The sequence below is a fragment of the Manduca sexta genome, chromosome 24, assembly GCF_014839805.1.
Source record: "Manduca sexta isolate Smith_Timp_Sample1 chromosome 24, JHU_Msex_v1.0, whole genome shotgun sequence".
Taxonomy (NCBI): Eukaryota; Metazoa; Arthropoda; class Insecta; order Lepidoptera; family Sphingidae; genus Manduca; species Manduca sexta.
In genome coordinates this window covers 6,825,042-6,844,293 of record NC_051138.1, presented here as the reverse complement: position 1 = coordinate 6,844,293, position 19,252 = coordinate 6,825,042, and the positions used below count along the sequence as shown (strand labels likewise).

The 19,252-nt window shown below is 33.5% G+C and overlaps 1 protein-coding gene across 2 annotated transcripts; it reads right to left on the bottom strand.

Moving 5' to 3' along the window:
* Positions 1–10,816: 10,816 nt before the first annotated feature.
* LOC115449349 (phospholipase A1) lies at positions 10,817–18,603 on the bottom strand. Of its 2 annotated transcripts, XM_030177128.2 has the most exons (11): positions 18,223–18,603; positions 18,007–18,121; positions 16,186–16,358; positions 15,892–16,047; positions 15,205–15,250; positions 14,596–14,705; positions 14,244–14,401; positions 13,699–13,847; positions 12,032–12,258; positions 11,727–11,889; positions 10,817–11,262 (listed from the first exon to the last, which is right to left on the bottom strand). In XM_030177128.2, exons 3-11 carry the CDS (start codon positions 16,229–16,231, stop codon positions 11,193–11,195), a joined length of 1,125 nt encoding a protein of 374 aa, XP_030032988.1. In that variant the 5' UTR covers positions 16,232–16,358; positions 18,007–18,121; positions 18,223–18,603; the 3' UTR covers positions 10,817–11,192. The 2 variants fall into 2 exon arrangements, with proteins under 2 accessions (XP_030032988.1, XP_037298473.1); XM_037442576.1 differs by having other exon boundaries at positions 18,007–18,603.
* Between the last annotated feature and the right edge of the window lie 649 nt (positions 18,604–19,252).

The following is a 19,252-nucleotide window of genomic DNA, read 5'->3' as shown; positions in this document are numbered from 1 at the left end:
TTTTACTAGTTTTTGGTCGTGACTTCGCCCGCGTGAGAGTTATCCTAGGATACAAGTCCCAGTTTATATTTTCCCGGGATAAAATGTAGCCTACGTCTTTTCCAGGATTTCAAACTATATATTTACCAAATTCTATCAAAATCAATTTGGAGTTTTTGGGTTTATCCCGTTCAGACAGACAGACGCGGCGGGATTTAGTTTTACAATATGTAAGAATTTTGCGACTTATTATAGTGTCATAAATCATAAGTTTCTAACTTGGATGAAATGATCTAACGAAATACTAATAAAATCCTGCTTAAATTATAAATATATATCAATGGTAAAGTAAAAAATTATAGTAACAATAGTTATATAGGTAGCCTATCGTTTTGAATTTATCATGTAACTGATAATTGAATTAACTTTGCAAGGCAAGAAGTACAAGTAAGTAGTTTTGGGAGCGACATATTCGTGAAATAACGACCAAGCTCCTTAAATAAAAAAAAGAGGTTCAAGAGAGATAAAATATAAAAATGATAATATTTAAACTTCCAACGATATATTCACATTGCGGCGCTGAGGCTCTGCGAATGAGCGGTCGTTAATTTTATTTTTTACTAGAAAGTATAAATTTTAAAAAAACATTGTTGTCAATTATAATTGATTATAATAAAATATAACAATAATTATACCTATAATTTGTTTGTATTTTTATTCATAACTAAGTGTTTTTCGTAGAAAACCTTTCCCGCTACAAAATCGTTAATACACTGTACCACTCCAGCAATATTTAAATATATATTTTTTTAATTCCATTATTTCCCGTCGAAGCATATTACCGGGATAGAAAGTAGCCTATGTGTTAATCCAGGTATGGTCTAATCTGTTCAGTTCTTACTGCGTTTATTTTTGGCTGTCAGTATGTTATACATACTGACAGCCAAAAATTTTCACTAACATTCGCATTTATGATATTAGGAAGAAGTGAGATAAGATAATTTATTATTTACCTATATAAGAGTTATACTAGGAGTCCTAAGAATTATATTTTAAGTGCAGGTTGATATGCCTTGGTGATGAATTTGTGTTACGGCACGACTGCGGTGCTGAGGTCTCGGGGTCGATTCCCTAGTCGGGCAAATTCATATTAGGTTTTTCTATTCTATCACTTTCCCCCCCATCACACAGTGGGACGGAATATACACGGCGGAAAGTGGGTGCACCAAATGCGTCTCTGCTTACCCTTTCAAGTATAATTATTGGCTTGAGTCTCTTTGTGTGAATATTAATTTTAGGTGATGTTATATTTATTTTTTCAATTTTATATTTATACGCCTATAATTCGGTTTAACGATTCAAAAAGAACTTTCATTTGTTCATAAGACGTCATGCTTATAATTATTAATGAATATTATGATTTATTATTGTCAACGCCTTTTTCAATACCAGACGCCTCATTAGAAGTTTTGATTATACAACACTTTACATATAAATAGTTTACGAACCACAATATAAATCTTCATATTAAATGACAATGTCATTTTTCTTTTCATATTATAAAACATGGTATTTTTCTTGCAGACATAGTAAACAAACGTCGCATCCAGCATTACAAGACGGCTTAGCTCCCATTTAGATATGTGCGTTGGTAACGTGCCAATTCTAATAAAGCCTATTACGGCTGAAATAGATTGCAAAAAATTTGCACAATGCTGAACAAACAGCTTGTAGGGAGACCAGTTTATTTTCCCGACATTAAAATTTGTTAAAACGGTTTACAGTGCTTATTATACAAACTGGAACTTTAATATGTGTTCACACGGTTTTTTATACAGTGACGAGATGAGCAAGCCTTTATGATGGTTGTCACGGCTGCATATGCAACAGTGCAGTATGCAGTTGCAATATCACCCGAATTTGAATCCATACAAATGGTCTGGTGTAAAATAAATAGTAACTTTTGAGTAACTTACACAACTACAAACAAACTTCGATATATTTTGAATTATGACTGCTAATTTAGGATCCGTGGTTCATTCGTTATATTCCGCAGTCAAATCTATGACATTTTTCACAATTAGTTTTATTCGTTTTTTCTTGGCAAATGACTTAGTCGTTCTTATCATGACGGTTTATCGTGTGATATATAAAATTATTAACTAACATTAACACTTACTTCATACATCCTTAGTTGATAAATACTTCATACATAAATTTCTGTTATGTTGAATTAGGCAAGTTGAACGTACTCCCAGAATATTTCCCATTTCCGAAACTGCCTACTTAGAACGATATAGGTACGCATAACTAACCCAGAACTAAATGAAAAGACGTAAAATATTTATACTTAGCAAGCATCATCCAGTCAAATCATCATGTCCTTTTATTAACAATAAAAAAAAATATAGGTCCCATTTTAGGTATAAAATGGGACTATAGGCTTTTTATGTAGGCTCATATACATGTGTGAAAGGTTAAAATTCGATTCATTTCTTTTTTAATATTTGACGAGGTTCGATGGGCGGTACGGTTGCTGACCCTTGCGACCGATCCCTAGGGTTGGCACTTGATAACACGGAAAAAAAATGTAGTATCTGAAAAATCTGACGTATGATTTAAAAAGCACTAAACGTGTATCGAATATATATTCTTAATTTCATTTCTTTTATTAACTATGTGAGACTATTTTTGAAAAATTGGCTGGCATAATTGGGTCAACTGGTGAGAGGTAAGCATCTTTCCTCAGTCGACACTCTAACCAGACCTTACTCCACTTATTTACAGGAGTACTTTGCTGTGCCGGGATAAAAAACAAAAGAACCATTCGGTGGACTTTTAATATGAATCAGATACATCTTTTATTGTTTTTAGTAGTTTGTACTAAGGAGGGCAAAAAGACATATACATATATCTATGCAGTCCCTTAAAATATTATAGATTTTAGGGTAAATACATTATATGTTATTTACTACCATATTATATCAATTTTGAGTTTAACTCTGTGAAAATTTATCTTACCTTCCAGCCCTGAAGTATACTTACAGAAGTTTACTTTTTAATAATGAAATGCAATACGAGTGGAAGTTCAATAAAACGATGTGGGAGTCCGGAATTTATGTCGGCATTAGAATGAGTAATGGACTCTTAATAAACACGTGAACATCACAGTAATTTTAGGCCTACTAACACAATTCTTGAACAATAAAACAATATACATAATTTTCATTGACATCTTAAAGTCATTAGATTCCAAATATAGTACATTTTTTAAAAAATAATACAGGCTGTAGCGAAACGCATTGTTGACCGATTATGGTGATGCTTTAGGGACAACAACTGCATCATTCATCATCATTATTGAAAATACAAATTAATATAAACTCATTAATCCCTATTTTAAACGGTAATCGATGTCGCAATAAACAGTTTAAATGATTTATCGAATACCTATACTTATATTATTTTTTGTGATAATAACTTACGAGTATGTTATAGCGGCGATAGCCTAGTTGGGAGTGGAACGGACTGCCGAGACGAATGTCCGCAGGTTCAAATCCCAAGGGCACACACCTCTGACTTTTCTAAAAAATCATGTGTGTATTCTTTGTGAATTTATCGTTCGCTTTAACGGTGAAGGAAAACATCGTGAGGAAACCTGCACATCTGAGAAGTTCTCTATAGGAATTTCGAAGGTGTGTGAAGTCTACCAATCCGCACTAGGCCAGCGTGGTGGACTAAGGCCTAATCCCTATCAGTAGTAGAGGAGGCCCGTGCTCAGCAGTGGGCAAGTATATAATACAGGGCTGATATTATTATATGTTATGGCTAATGTTTAGTGAAACTTATAAGAACGTCAAATATACCCGATGATATCTGAAAATAAACTTTTATGTACATCGGAGGCAAGCGGGTCACATGCTGGTGGATTATAATCAACAGTAAACAATACATGACAACTAATCTACAACGCGAAAAGGATGGACTGACCGGAGATCATCATCTCTGACAAGGAAAGGAAGATTGCGAGAAATATTTCATGGACATACGCTAATTCTAAAACTTTTGCGTGTGTTGAAGTTATTATTTACATTTACATTTTATGGTAAAGTGATTGTTTTGCTACTTAGCCTAATATTTTCTTTTCTACGTCCACAATCCGTCATCCATTGGAATATACGTCAATCACGTCATCTAAGATGATTATTTTAGTTGTCAAGTATGTCATATCAACCACATATTCATTACAATAATTTTTCACATAAAATTAATTATATAAAACATAATAATGGATGAAAAATGCTAAAACAATTCATTACAAAGGGTACTTTCTACGTAACTATCAAGTATCAAATGTATTTGGTTTCGAAATCTATACTCTATACTTATAATAAATCTGTAGAGAGGTCAATTCTGTACATGAAATATATTTCCAAAATAACTATCAGGGGGTGATTAGGGATCGATACTGATGCCAAAAATGCAATTAGTAAAATTTTTGTCTGTCTGTCTGTCTGTCTGTCTGTCTGTCTGTCTGTATAACCGTTATAGAAACAAAAACTACTCGACGGATTTTAACGAAACTTGGTACAATTATTTGTCATACTCCTGTGCTGGTTATAGTATACTTTTCATCACGCTACAATTAATAGGAACAGAGCAGTGAAGGGAAATGTTGGGAAAACGGGAGAAGTTACTCCGTTTTTAAAGCTTCCGTCGCGTGTGCAACCTTAACGGTTAAAGCTACACAGAAATCATGTATGACGGAAATGTTCTCCTTAATATTATGTAAAAAATATCCCACGACAGTATATGTCTATCTTTTATGGTTGACTCACAATAACACGTGTAACTCCCGATAGCTTAGCAGTTCGAAGCTCTCTCATTATATTTGTCTACTCTTACGTTTATAACACTCTCAGTCATCCCTAATTAAAAAGTTAACATTATTAAATATTCCATAAAAAATAATCATAGAAATCGGTATAGAAACACCAAAGTTATACATGAAATACGCTAATAATAAGCCATCATGAGTGAATACTGAATCATGCTATAAGGATTATTTTTGTATATATATATAAGGTCGCGAACGCACAGGCAGGCGGCTTGCTTGGCACCTAGAGGATAGCGAATCACCTAGCGAGTAGCTTCGTAAAACGAACATTCTCGAACGTTCGCGACCGGCTCCATTTTTGAAGTCCGAAATCCACGCGGGCGAAGCTGCGAGCGGAAGCTAGTATTTAAATAAATTGAATTCAATGAAGCACTGAAAATCCACTACGTTTGAATTCGAGTAAGAGTGGAATTATATTTCGATGGAAAAAATTCACTAAATTAATGAAAGAGCTTTATATTAAGCAATTAAATCACAAATTGAAATACTTTATCGTAAACCAAGATTAACACAAAATTAATAAAAGCTATACCGTAGAGTATGTGATGTTATTTGATGTTCCAGTATTTATACAAGCCTTCGTTTGAAATGATATGTTAATATAATTAATTTTGTATTATAATTTTAAGTATTTAATAAAATAAAAAATATTTATATCAAGAATGATATATTATAATTACTATTTGAAACTATTAATTCTAAACGAGCAGATCATCCCCGCGTATTGTTTGTTCATGAATGTTGTGCGTGATGTGCCTACACAGTTCTGGCCAGACAAAAAATCTATAGATTCGGCAATTTTCAATGCGTTTTAAAGCGGGCGACACATAGCCGAGTCGTTCGCTACATCTGTTTGACAATTTACGCTTTTAATAATAGCCGACAGAGCCTTTGAATCGGTCGCGCACGAATTAACAACCAGCTAAATTAAAGCCTTCAAACTTTTTTTCCGGGCCAAATGCGGATAAGCCGCGCCACGTTTTTAGCCTTATTTGGCTTTCTGGTATTTTTAGAATATTCAAAATGTTTAGAATCGGATTGACTCCCCACATAAAAATATACATAATTTCAGCTTTACGTAAAAATCGATAACAATTATATTTTAATATTCGCCATGGACTACTATATTTTGCGGACAGAGTATGTATGAAGAGTAATTAATACACAGTCAGAATTAAATGAATGAAGGAAAGAACATGATGACCATTTCTTTATCTAAAATCAATATCAGGCTTAAATATTTTTTATAGACGTAAATACATTTGAATGCAATTCCTATTCAAACGACATTCTAATAGGTGTTTATACCTAGACTGTGGTTCAAGCGGGCGACACCGGTAATTAAAGACTTAGTAAATTATCCCTTGCACCCTATATTTTCATAACTTATGCAGCTCAAAGTGTAGGTTGCGAACGGTAGAACCCGTGCAAGTTTTGTTGCATGCAAGGAATATTATTCAACTTTATAAGTATTGAATGTATTCACTTCATACCTCCATAGTTCGCAATTCGAATAGATAGTTATGTTTCGGTCGATCGATAAATATTTCGTTGTTACTAATGTCTTTACAGTTATAAGTAATCAAACTATGTTGTATGTGATAAATACTATTTGACTATATTACGTAATGATCATGGTTACGCCTTTCAGCCGTATTACTTACGGGAGATATATTTCGACGAAATTTTCGATAGAGTTTCAAGATCTAGGAATTCCCGGAAAGCTGGGATGGATAAGAACAGCAGAAAAATAAACATTGTCTTCGACCGTGAACTGTTATAAATAATTAGGTAAGGAGGTATTTTTGTTGAGCTCTCTGAGCTATATCTTATCTTCCAGGAAAGAACTACTATTTCGAGGTTTTGCAGGTTACTTAACGAGTATAGTGAATTCGTGGGTAATAATGACTCCCCCAACAAGGTCCGCCGAATAATTAAGGATATTTTTTCGAATAATTGTTAGTAATATTGTCTCATAATCGCAGGCTTACATAGTCTTAATCAGAGTTGCTGTCACCTTCCTATGCTTTTTTATATTCTTAACATAATTATTAGCTAGTAAAATATTATTTGATACCTGCTGTATTTACCTATAATTGCTTTGTTACATTATGATGATTTGTAATTGGCATTTCTTTTTTGTAAAATATTGATGTATACAAGCGTTGGCATATAAATAAATAAATAAAAAAAAGCTACGATAAAACGTTAATAAGTAATGATTTTAATCGTCACGTGCTGAGTGTAAAAAGACAATGTTCAAGGATATGTCCATGGTGTTATTTTTGTTTATAAATGATCATCCCGTTTACCATCAGGAGAGCGGCTCGTTCGTCTAATTAAGTATTATGTTTTATAAAAAAATAACAACTAATGCTAAGTTAAACTACTCAGATGCGTTTACACTAGCTATAAAATTTCAATAGTTCGGTACACATGCGACTTGCCGTTAATCCTGCAAGCTTGAATTTGCAGACCTCAGCTTGCCATGACTGTTCTCATAGTAAAAATCAATTGCGGAAGTCGACTTCTGTAAATTTTAATGCTGATGAAAACCTCGCTTTACCTTTAAAGAGCAATACATACATACATGTTTATTCATCCGATACGAAAACAGTGCGTCTCTACACGCGCTCGCCTGCTTTGCGTACGTTAACTTCTTTGCAGATAAGAAATTGCACCTAGTTATAAAGAAATAGTGTAGTTTTAATTCTATAATACCAAGGTAAAACGATAGGAGTCCCAGCTATGTGTGAAATTCAACGTTGATTAATTTTAATTTCCGAATCAAAAGAGAACTTTTAAAATTACATTAAAAACGGTGCGTTAAATGAAACATATTCCTTGGTTTTTAATCAATTTATATTTTAAGTAAAAGATAGTTTGTCGTCAAAGAAGTACGGTAAAATAATCGAAATTTCTGTAAAAAGTTTTACAGAAACATATTACAGAAATTTCGGAAAACTTCCGGGAACGTTTTTCTTACGGAATGGTTTAAAATGGCGTCTGTCGTATAAAAGTTATTTTTCCATGATTATAATATTTTGATTGCCTCGGTAGCGTAGTTATATTACGCAGTGCAGTGCTGAGGTCCCCTCCGCGCCGGTTCGAAGCCCGGATCGGGCAAAGTAATATTGGGCTTTTCTACTCAGTATCAACCCGAAGTCTGGAATTTGTGCCCGATATGGCGATAGGTTTGCCACCTAACATCATCATGGGGTGGAGTAAACCTACACGGCAGAAAGTGGACGCACCAGTTGCGCCTCTGTCTACGCTTTCGGTGATAAAAGGTTTGAGTGTGTGTGTGTGTGTGTGTACATTTTGTCCGATTTCAGTGTACGATATGTAACGTATGATGACTGCTAAGTCGCAAACGACGCATTGTAGCCCTATTTTTTCTATTACTTTACTACATTATGTCGAACATTCATATTTCCGACTTTAAGCCGTATGAAGTATTAGGAAAAGTCTCCTTAGCGATAATTGTTTATACGTTTAATATCGTTATTCAATCTTTATTATTGATTTTCTCTTCGACCTATATCCAAGGCGATGTAATTACTCTTATTATATAGTATCGGAATCATTTGGTAGTTATTTGATATTTAAGAGAAAATTAAAGCTTATATTCATATTACTTCTTTAGGCTATTAATTTGACCTCGTTTAATATTGATGTTTTGCCAAATACACATATTTATCTTATGGTGTGGAATATAGATTATGTTATGTTAAAGCCGTGAATATTGTTGAGTTATATGTATAGTGTACACCTAAAATACAGGCCGACTAAAATAACGTACACTTTAATAATAACTTTAATATATTCTCCTGATAACTTTGTTTTTGTATAGATCACATAAAATAGATTTTTATGAATTTTCTTGCAACAAGTAGATTATTTTAGTTATTATGAACTATATGATCGCGTATAAAAAATTTAAATTATTGTATTTAATGCGGATGCTACATAATCTCCAGGACAGACTACCATCGCTCTCCCACACACTACAGATTACATAAACACATCAAAACATAAGCGCCGCATTTAGTTCTTCAGCCTTTCAAAATCCCCGAGGAACGACACATAGCCTTAGAAATTCCTTTCCATAAAACCAGTTTGAAAGGTTTATTTATACAGCACGGTTGGATACAGCACGGCCGCTGGCTCGACACTGCCCAAGGGAATGCCTCGTCGTGATGGACCGGTTCGTTTTAAATCAGAATGCCTTTTCCGGCTGTTATTTGAGGAAACTACTACGTATATAAGTATATTTGCTGTATTTGCACGGACAAGGACAAAATTAAAAGAAATCAGTGTAACACAAGCGTGATTCCAGAATTTATCACATTTCGTGGTTACGTCATTGCGCTATAAAGTTTACTAGTTTCCATCACAATATAACATGCTTTTTCGAATATTAACAATTTACGTAATAAAATAAATATGGACCTTCCTTTGTAAAGGGTTCCGTAGTTGTTATAACAAACGATTAAATAAACCACCGTTATATTTTTAATCAGGGGCCTTATTCTCTATCTCGCACGTTATTTTAACCGTGCGTAACAAGCACGTAACACAACGCATCATGTTTAGGACTATAGACATTTGGCTTACAGAATACCATTTCACGCACATTTCTCGAAGATAACATGACACGGCCGCGTTACGCGTTTACACTATCATACAGAATAAGGGCCCTGAGCAAGTAAACGAACGTTTCCCGTGTTGTCAGGTTTGCGGGAAAAATAGTGTGAGGACAAAAGGACTGACACAAATGAACGACTTACTTAGTACGATAAAGTTTTATAGATAGAATATTACAAATATTATAAAAGCGAAACTGTGTAAAGTTCTTGATGTTTGGGTGTTTATATGTTAGGATGTTTTTAAAAGTAAACGCAGAAACAGCTAAACGGATTTGGATGAAATTTGGCACACGGGTCGAACTTATCCTGGATTAACACGGACAGGTCTAAAACGCAAGCGAAGCCACGAGCAACAGCTAGTATTATAATAAAATTTATATTACAGATTGGTTACTTGCTCTAGTAATTAGCCCGAGAGCCGTGTATTCGTTTCCTATCTAGGACAGACCCTTGTCTAATGAACATGAAAGGATAGTTACCCATATTCGATTATACACGTTATTCACATTTAAACTACCCTTTGTTACAAAAAAAGTGTTTAATTTGCATGATTAAAATAAGATGGCACTAATTTATACTTAAATCATAAGTTAAATTGGATTTGTACATTAAACTGATGGTCTTTAGTATATAATGTATCGTACAATAGTGTATGTATAGGACGGTATAAGTTTCCAAAATTCGATAGAACTTACGGAACATTTACATGTTTTAGAAACGGTTAATGCAGGCTTAGGAAAAGCGGTTGGACAGTGTTTAGCGGTGCGTTAACTTTAATCGTGTTCTAAACATATTGAAATATGAGCGAATATTTTGACAGAATAACTTTGTGTAGAATACGTTCGAATTATAGTCAAAATGATTTGGTAAGTATAGATGTGTTGTTCCCTAACACCTGTTCTAGAAAAGTCAGTTATTGCAATTCAAACAAAGTTAATTAATAATATGTGAATACTCACAGAGGAGGAAATCCAACAAATAAAAAGTAAAATAATATAGAATACAAATAGCTGTCTACATAAAATGCAAAAATCCATTTGGCATTCAATCTATCGGGGAATCCATTTGCTTTTTAAGTGCCTTAATGATTTGTGCAAAAATATAAAGTTCGGCATGATTAATGCATAATTATATCCAGCGAATCATTATCTCTCGTGATAGAATTTGTAACGAGAAAACTTTGTATTTGTTTGGGATTCTTTAATGGAAAAATGTAATTACTGATTGATTATGAAACCTCGTAAAACTGCGATTGGATGGGATTGGGCTGGTTAAATAAAACTCGGAAGTATTAAGTTTTGGTGTATTAATAATGTTACTTCTTTAAATGCTTACCAATTTGTAATGTTGTTCATTCGTTGTACTAAATGAGGTTTGTGTATTTATAATTATAAAATCTGAGCGAAGCAACGCCTTTGTATTAACAATAACTTATAATATGATATATTATTAATTCATTCATAATTGTAATGCACTATTAGACTCTCGTATTTATAGCGTTAATCTAGAAAACTTTCTTAGCACCTTAAACAACTGCATTAGAATACACTTTCGTTCGTATTAAGTATACCTACTAAGTACGGCACGAGCTCTTACCTATATACAATGTCAATAATCACAGCCACATCTTACAAATTACGTACAATTATTTACACGCATTTTGACGTTTACAAGCCGTTTTTTCCAAGTCCATAAGGGGATTCACCAGCAGTTATAAGATAATAATTTCCAGGTTTTCTGAAAAGAGATTAAACTATATTCAAGCAGCTATATTCAACGTAGATTCGGCGACCTATTCTTTAAACATTCAAGAGATATCTTTGGGAAAAAATTCTGCCCTGTGTTTCGAATGAAGAGAAAGCAACGGCGGGAGTCTGGCAAAACCGATTTGTAGTGATAAAACCGATTAGTAGTTACAAGTTCTAGCAGTCCGTTGATATCTATGTAAAAATGAACGTGTATTACATAACGTGTCGCTTTCACCGCGTCTTTACTGTCACCTGGTCAAGCAAGTGGGCAGTTAATGAAAAGGAGCCCCACCCACCCGTGGATACCCAATAGGCTAAAACAACGATGAGCGAATTGAAACCAAAGGGGAAGAATAGGAAATTTCAACACAACAACATTTGTCCAAACGTTATAATTAATTATAATCTAGCATGAAATATTTGTTTTAAAAGAATCTCTATTTATGAACTTACGCATTTGGATTAAAAGTCCCAAGCTCCAATACTTCAGCATTCTTTTCGTCTTTAGAATAGTTTTTCCAGATTCTAAAATTCTTTGCGTAAGTACCAATTATTGTTCCTGGATATTTTAAAGCATCCAGTAAAAATTGCCAGGATCGGTTATGATTGCATAAGTCTAAAAATTAAAATGGAAATAAGTATCATTCTATATTACAAGTTGAAATTAAAGCTTCTTGACATTCAACCATATACAAAAGTAATTAGATAATGAAGGTAATATTTTATATTTTCTAGCCGTGACTTGTAATTACACAAACCTTCTTTAGAAAATCTTTGATGACTGCCAGGAGGGCAACCGGTTTGTAGAACTTGCCCCCTATTTCTGTAATTGGGCCAGAAGTCCACCGTTCCCAATTCCCTTTTAGTCCCATACCTACTGGGATCGGAGTGGATAACTGACACAAAAAGAGCTGAATTCGGTTGCAACCTTAGGTGTGGCGGTTTTACGTCAAAACCTGCAGAAGCTGGGTCCAATCCTGTTATCCTGTCAAACATCAGCTATATTTAATCATAAAAATGAACACAAGTATGCAATATAGATAAAACGATTCATTTACAATTATCAATTTTTTCCGAATATAAAATGTTAATACGCATAAGTATCATTAGGATCGCTAGAATATAGTTATACTATTATAATTGCGGGAACGATAAGCGGCTTTTCGAAACATTCACTACGGCTGGATTTCGCAACATTAGAAGCGACAAAGTAGCACGAGCGTGACGTCCTACTCATTTTTAAAACCATAACAAAAGTAAGTCAATATATACGTACGAAATTAAATTAGACGCTAAGCACGAACGGCATAGAAATTAATTTTGTAGACTCAAACTGCGGCTTTAACTTGTTGTTACGTTTAAATTACATTACTTGTTAACAATAAACAGTGGAAAGCATTGTAAGTAAATTCTATGCGGAATTTAAAGTAAGTAGAAAACCAAGAAGGCATAGAAGACTTCGCTAGAACTTTTCTTCTCTCTATTTGTGTTCCGAACACGTTTACCACTGATACCTACTATACTATACGAATGTATCAGGTGCTACATGCCTTGTTGTTTGCATTATCTTATGTCTATACTATTGTAAAAGATTTATAGCTAGACTGTGATAAAATTTAAGAACATGTTTGATTTTAGTTGAGCGTTAATACCTGGATTATGAATCTATATTCGGATATTCTAAATAATTTTTCTTTTTGATGATAAACATTATCCCTGAGGGCTATGAGCTACTCTTATGAGAACTTAAGCGTGGGCGGTACTGAGAAATAAAAGCCAATTTAAAAAAATATATTAAATTGTAAAAAATATCTAAATTTTACTTAAACTAACTAAAGCCATGATTTACATCCGTAACAATAAATCTCTAGAGAATTCTACGAATTCTGAATTGGTAATGTTTTCACAACGTATGGATTTGGGTTAAATATCGACATTATATTCATCTTAATTCTTAGAGCTCGAGAAGAAAATATGATTTATGATTTCGTTAGACTTGAATACGGGTGTTTTAACCTAGATCCGTGATATCTGCATTTCTTTTTGAGTCTTTATGGATATCAATTTATGAAAACGAATACATACATTTACGTATACATACAAATAAAAAAACTTGAGACTGGCTAATTCATTGTATGTTGTGATTTTAATTAAGTATTAGGACAAGGTTTGTATGAAAGAATAATTTTGGAAAATCATCAGAAAAAACCGGGTAAAATTGGATATTTAGATCTCCGTAACCATTTAACAGATTTCAATGTGATTTTATGATTTTCGGTTAATTCCGGGATGAAAGGATTATTTTAAAGTAAATATTAGTTTTATTGGAGACCTAGATTACTTTTATTGTCGTATGGTATAATTCAGTGCCTCTTGTACAATCCGTAAGAAGACTTTTTAATGACCTGAATGCTAAAACACTTACCACGGTAACTTGACTCCAAATTCTTGTATTTTGTTGCCGGTCACTCCAAACATGTGAGCGCCCAAAGAGTGTCCCAGCAGATGTGTTTTGTCCAAATCGAGTCCGGCCGCTGACAATTTCAACAGAGTATTGGCAAACTCGTTTCCTAGCTAATAAAGTTAATCTTATCAAAGCAACAAAATCAGGGACCCAACCGAATTATTTCGTCTAACTGTTTAAGTCAATTCGTAATAATGAACTGCTTTGAAACGAAATCAAACCAATCTTGGCTAGATTTATATTTCTTTTTTTACTTTTAGGGCTCATGTTTCCGAAACAAGTAGGTTTCGTTCTTCAAATTGAAATAGACATTTTATGGGTAGTTTATATAATTAAAAAATTAAGTAGGTATACTTAATTCATGGGGCTTAAAGAACAAAACATATCATTTTTCGCCACAGTACTACCATAAAGTTATTAAAATCAATTTCCAGAACCAAAAGAACAAAAGTCGTGATTGAAAAGCCAGCCTTGCCCTCGGCATGTGTATGGAGATTTTAACTCACCCTTATAGCATTCGGCGCGGCCCAGTTCATGTACGAATTGACAAAACTAGGGTAAATCATAGAGGCCATGTGCTGCCAGTTAAACAGCACGACATTACTCAGTCCTTCCTTCAAATAATAATTCATTATCGTTGTCACTGCAGGTCCTTTAGGGTGACCTAAAACGTCATTTTTTTAATTACAACATCCTATACTTTAATAAATAAAGCTAAAGAGCTTGTTTGTGTGAACCCGCTAATCTCAGGAATTACCCAATCGATTTGTTTATCCCGGGAATATATTAATCCAGGTAAAAAAATATGTAGGCAATAGCAAGTAGTTGAAGTAGTATACATGAATATTATTACGGTACCTGTATATCCGTGAGAGAAAAAGACCGTAGTTTTAGCTGGATTATACCAAGAGTAAGAAAATATTTTATGCGCTTCCGATAAAGGTAATTCCGTATAGTTACTCATAGAGCTGAAACAAATATTAAAATTCAATAAAAATGCCGAACACATACCCAAAGAAATAGTAATATTGTATAAAAGTTCATAAGTACAGTGAACATCGGATCGTAAAATACTGTAATGTTCTAAACGCCGTGTAGTTCTGCACATTTTTAAAGCCTGCTATGTTATATTTTATTTTCAAAATGATGTGTATATCATGTAGCGTGTTTGCAACGAGCTAACACGCTAAGAACGCTTAAAAATGCGCAATAAACACCTAGCAATTGAAACTATTTACAAACAAATGTGAGCGCTGAAAACGCTACGATATCACATGAAAAAATGCACGTCGTGAGATAATATCAAACATGGCTTCTATCAGGCTCTATCTATAGGTTCTTACTTAGTAGTCGAACATATTATAAATCTTAAGTGAAGCATTGAGACCTACATAGCCTAAGCTATTTGTGACGTATTACCTGTTCAAAGTATCTTAACCTAAATAAGTGACATGTTTTAGTACTCACTCGTAGAAAAACCGTAACATCGCACTGTTATCATTGTTGGCGTAAACTGTAATAAATAAATAGTGCATTACTTAAAATACATTTATTATACGACTTTCTCCTTAATATGTTTATTTGCTCACATCTACATCAGGCAAACGTTGAAAAGTATCTCTCCTAGTACGGATAAACAAGGAAAACTCCATCTATTTATATAAATGCAGCTATCTCCATCATACTATTATGGTAGGTATACAAAACGAGCAGATTTGCCTATATGAGCCATAGGAAATAATATTTATGGTAAACAGAAAACCGAATAACGGGTTATTTGATGATAGCAGTAATAATTAGCTTAGCATCGCGAAGTCCATGAGCGTCTACTAGTTTTTAAGAATTCAAACAACTTTCACTGATATGTCCATACACACGCACATACTTTTCCTTTTTGATACGGTATAACGCGAAATAGGAATCCTAATGAAATATTATAATAAATACCTATTCATAAAGAGGAAATGTTCTTTACACGGTTTCAATTATCTCTGTGTTATTTTTGGCCAAATGAAGAAAAAATGCAAATAGTAACAAGAAAAAACTAATGTTTGTTTTTATTTATTTTTTGTTACAATAAAATGGCTGATCTGTATTTAAACACCTAACAACATCATAAATAAATACAGACTTAATAGATAATTAAACACTTACCTGACGGCGCCTCGCTCAAATGATGAAGAAACAGATGGAGATACTCCGGAGGAATATTATCGTCTCTTTCGATACTTAGATTAGCCCAATTGGCATTATAATTTAATAGAGGCACATTGATAGATGATGCAGCATATCCTGCCAATATTAATTTGACTGTAACAAAGCAAATAAAACAGTGTTTACTCAAAGTACAGATTATTCAAATTATAAAGAATATAAAAAAAAAACAATACATTTTTTAAATATAGGTCACGCGTAGCTTATACGATAAATATTTAAAGAGCCACTCACCGCTGCCGGAAAGAAAAAAAGAAAAAACGAACGCACCAGCGCTCATTTTGCAGGCTTTTCACGAATTGTCGTATCGTGTGTGTCGTAATGTTTTATATAGGGCCTGGTATCAAAATGTTCTCACCACATGATATTACGTACTTAACCTTGCCTTATTCGTCTCTAATTATCGTCTGTGTATAAAAATATCAAGGATCAGTTTGTTAATGCAGTGCAGGCGTGTCGAGGTGCCACGAGTTAAAGGGAAGAATTAATGTAAGCACTTATAATTTTGTTTAGTCGTATATAGATAATGTAGTAAGTCGAATATAATTATTTGGGGTTCCGTAGCTCAAAAAGAACCCTTATAGGATCACTTGGTTGTTCGTCTGTTAATTTAGTTCTTTTTTCTCCGGATCGCGTAGAGATTTGATTGATTGACTGATGATATCAAATCTATCAAATACTCGGATCTATGGTCTCTCTCAGCTAGGAAAAAATTAAACATGCGTTCTGAAGATATGACTGTTTATGGCGCATACTTTGCGATTTCAGTGGGGATGGCTTTAGAATCAAAACCTATAAGGACCTTCCCTTTGACACAGAATCATGAAATTTGGCAAGAAGCAATTTCTTATAGCACATGTAAAAGAAATCATATGGAAATCGTGAATATGTACCTACATTAATAAAAAAAAAAGTGTATTATAATAAATAACAGCCAAGTTACTATTATTTACTATTCGTGGTTGATGCAATAACCGTGTTTAAGGATGAAGCGGCAAGGTTAAATTTGTCAAATTTAAACATGTGTACTTAGATAGATCGTTATTAGATACCTTACCTGAAAATAATTACGAAACCCTTGGTGTGCGAGTCCAACTTGCAATTATCCGATATTTTTACCAAAACTTATTTTTTCAACTAACAAATAAGTACATGACTGTTATAATTCATCGAATAAGCATATTTTTTTATTCAATTTAAGAGGAGTTATTTGTATGTGTATGTAGTTATCGGTATGATATTTTTGTGTTTTTTTTTTACCATATACCTATATACCCTTAGGGAATATACCGTTACTATAAACTTCCTATCCGTTGTGCGGATTTAGTAAACGCTAATTGAAACTTAAATTCAGTCGTGGTTTAGCGATTTATTGCTAGTAGATATAAATAAAGAATGTTTATCGTAACTAACAATGTTCTTGTAAATGAATGAAATATGGCAGTCTTAAGTTTTGCTATAACATTTTAAGAAATCCGAAGATTCATAATAATATCGATTTCAATTTTCAACTTTTGAAATCATACTGTAGGCTTAGGTACTGCATTAAATATTAAAGGACATAACAGATAACGCGCTCATGGAGTATTTAGGTGTAAGAAGGGCACTACAAACACTTAAAAATCTCTTATTAAAGTAATAAATCTAATATTGTTCCCCATACAACAAGGAACTTATATATTATAAACAAAAAAATTGTAGACGTATAAGTAGTGAATACATTGGAGGGGAATAAAGGTCTTATTTACTGTTCACGGTAATCTGGAAATGTTGTATGTATGTAGCTTTAGATTTCACAGTTACTTACTATTCTTATTTTGATTGTAATTAGACGTAGCTGTGTATAGTTTATTGTAAACGAAATAAATAAAAAAAAAACAAGTCACGCTCACAATCTCTTTTGAGTCGCGGCACTTTCTGAAAGTTGTGTCAAAATCGCTAATATGCATATTTTAGTTTATTTACTTTTTATAAAATACGTTTAAAAATAGCGAATGGTCATGTAGCCCACTTATTTCGCACTGAGAGCTAGTATAATATTTAAAAAGTACTTACCAATTGCAAATGACAGAAAAGATTTTTAGACGTTTATTAAGATAATGAAATTTCAATTTAATATTTCGGGTTTAAAATTTGGTCTTTAAAATAACGGACTAAACCGTCAGCATATCTGGAAAAAAGTACTTTTTGAACTCTAGTTATATATACGTGTTCTAAAGTTTATTTAAAATGAATTCTTTAGACTCTATCGCATGTTGCAACTCCACTGACATGTTAAAACCTATACTTGATTCTCCCGAGCCCTTTCAGCGTGCGCGCTTTCACTATGACCAAGCCCTAAGCGCTTTGGTACACAATGCTTCTATTACAAAAAGGTATTTAATTTGTTAATTTCGCGCGAGTTTGGCCAGCCGCATACCGAATCCACTACTGCCGTTACGCCGCGCGACACGCAACGTCCCGCTTTTCCTTAAATGAGGTCATACATTACCATATTTTTAAATTCGCGCGCGTGCCTCGGCAGGCTCCGTTACCAACGCGTCTCTGAATAAAATCTTTAAGTTTACAAAATTGATATTTCTCAGTAGCCCGGCGCCGCGGTAAACTTTTCATAATACTTAGGTTCGGCGAGACCCATTATGGGGTCTGGCAGGGCATTCTAAATTCTTTCTTATATGTGATTTATTTGTGACCCCGCCAAGGGACATAATATTGTTTCTTTACTTTGTACCAGGGTAATAAAGATGTACGGTTACGATCCTTCTCAATTTATTTTTATCAACTAGATTCAAACTTCATCGTTTAATTGGTCCTAGTTTTTTAAAAGTAGTTTTGTTACAGACGATAGAAATTCGAATATAAAAATCAATTCGCAAAAGTCTACACTTATATTAGAGCGAAACACATGTATCTATTTAGTTTAAAAGTTATTCATTTCTATTCTAAGTATGTAGTAGTCATAGCATGATGTTATAGCCTTCCTCGCTAAATGAGCAATCCAACACAAATAATTTTTCAATTCGAACTAGTAGTTCCTGAGATAAGCGCATTCATACCAAGAAATAAACAAACTCTTCAGCTTTATATATTAGTATTTTTTTATTGCTTTGAATGACGAGACGAGCTTGCCGTTAGCCTGATGGTAAGCGATAGGACCGCCCATAAACAGTAAAAACACCATTCAACACCTTGAATTACAAAGTATTATTGAGTATTTCACTACGCTCGCCATCTTGAGACATGAGATGTTAAGTCTCATTATGTCCAGTAGTTACACTGGCTACAATGTCCTTCAAACTGG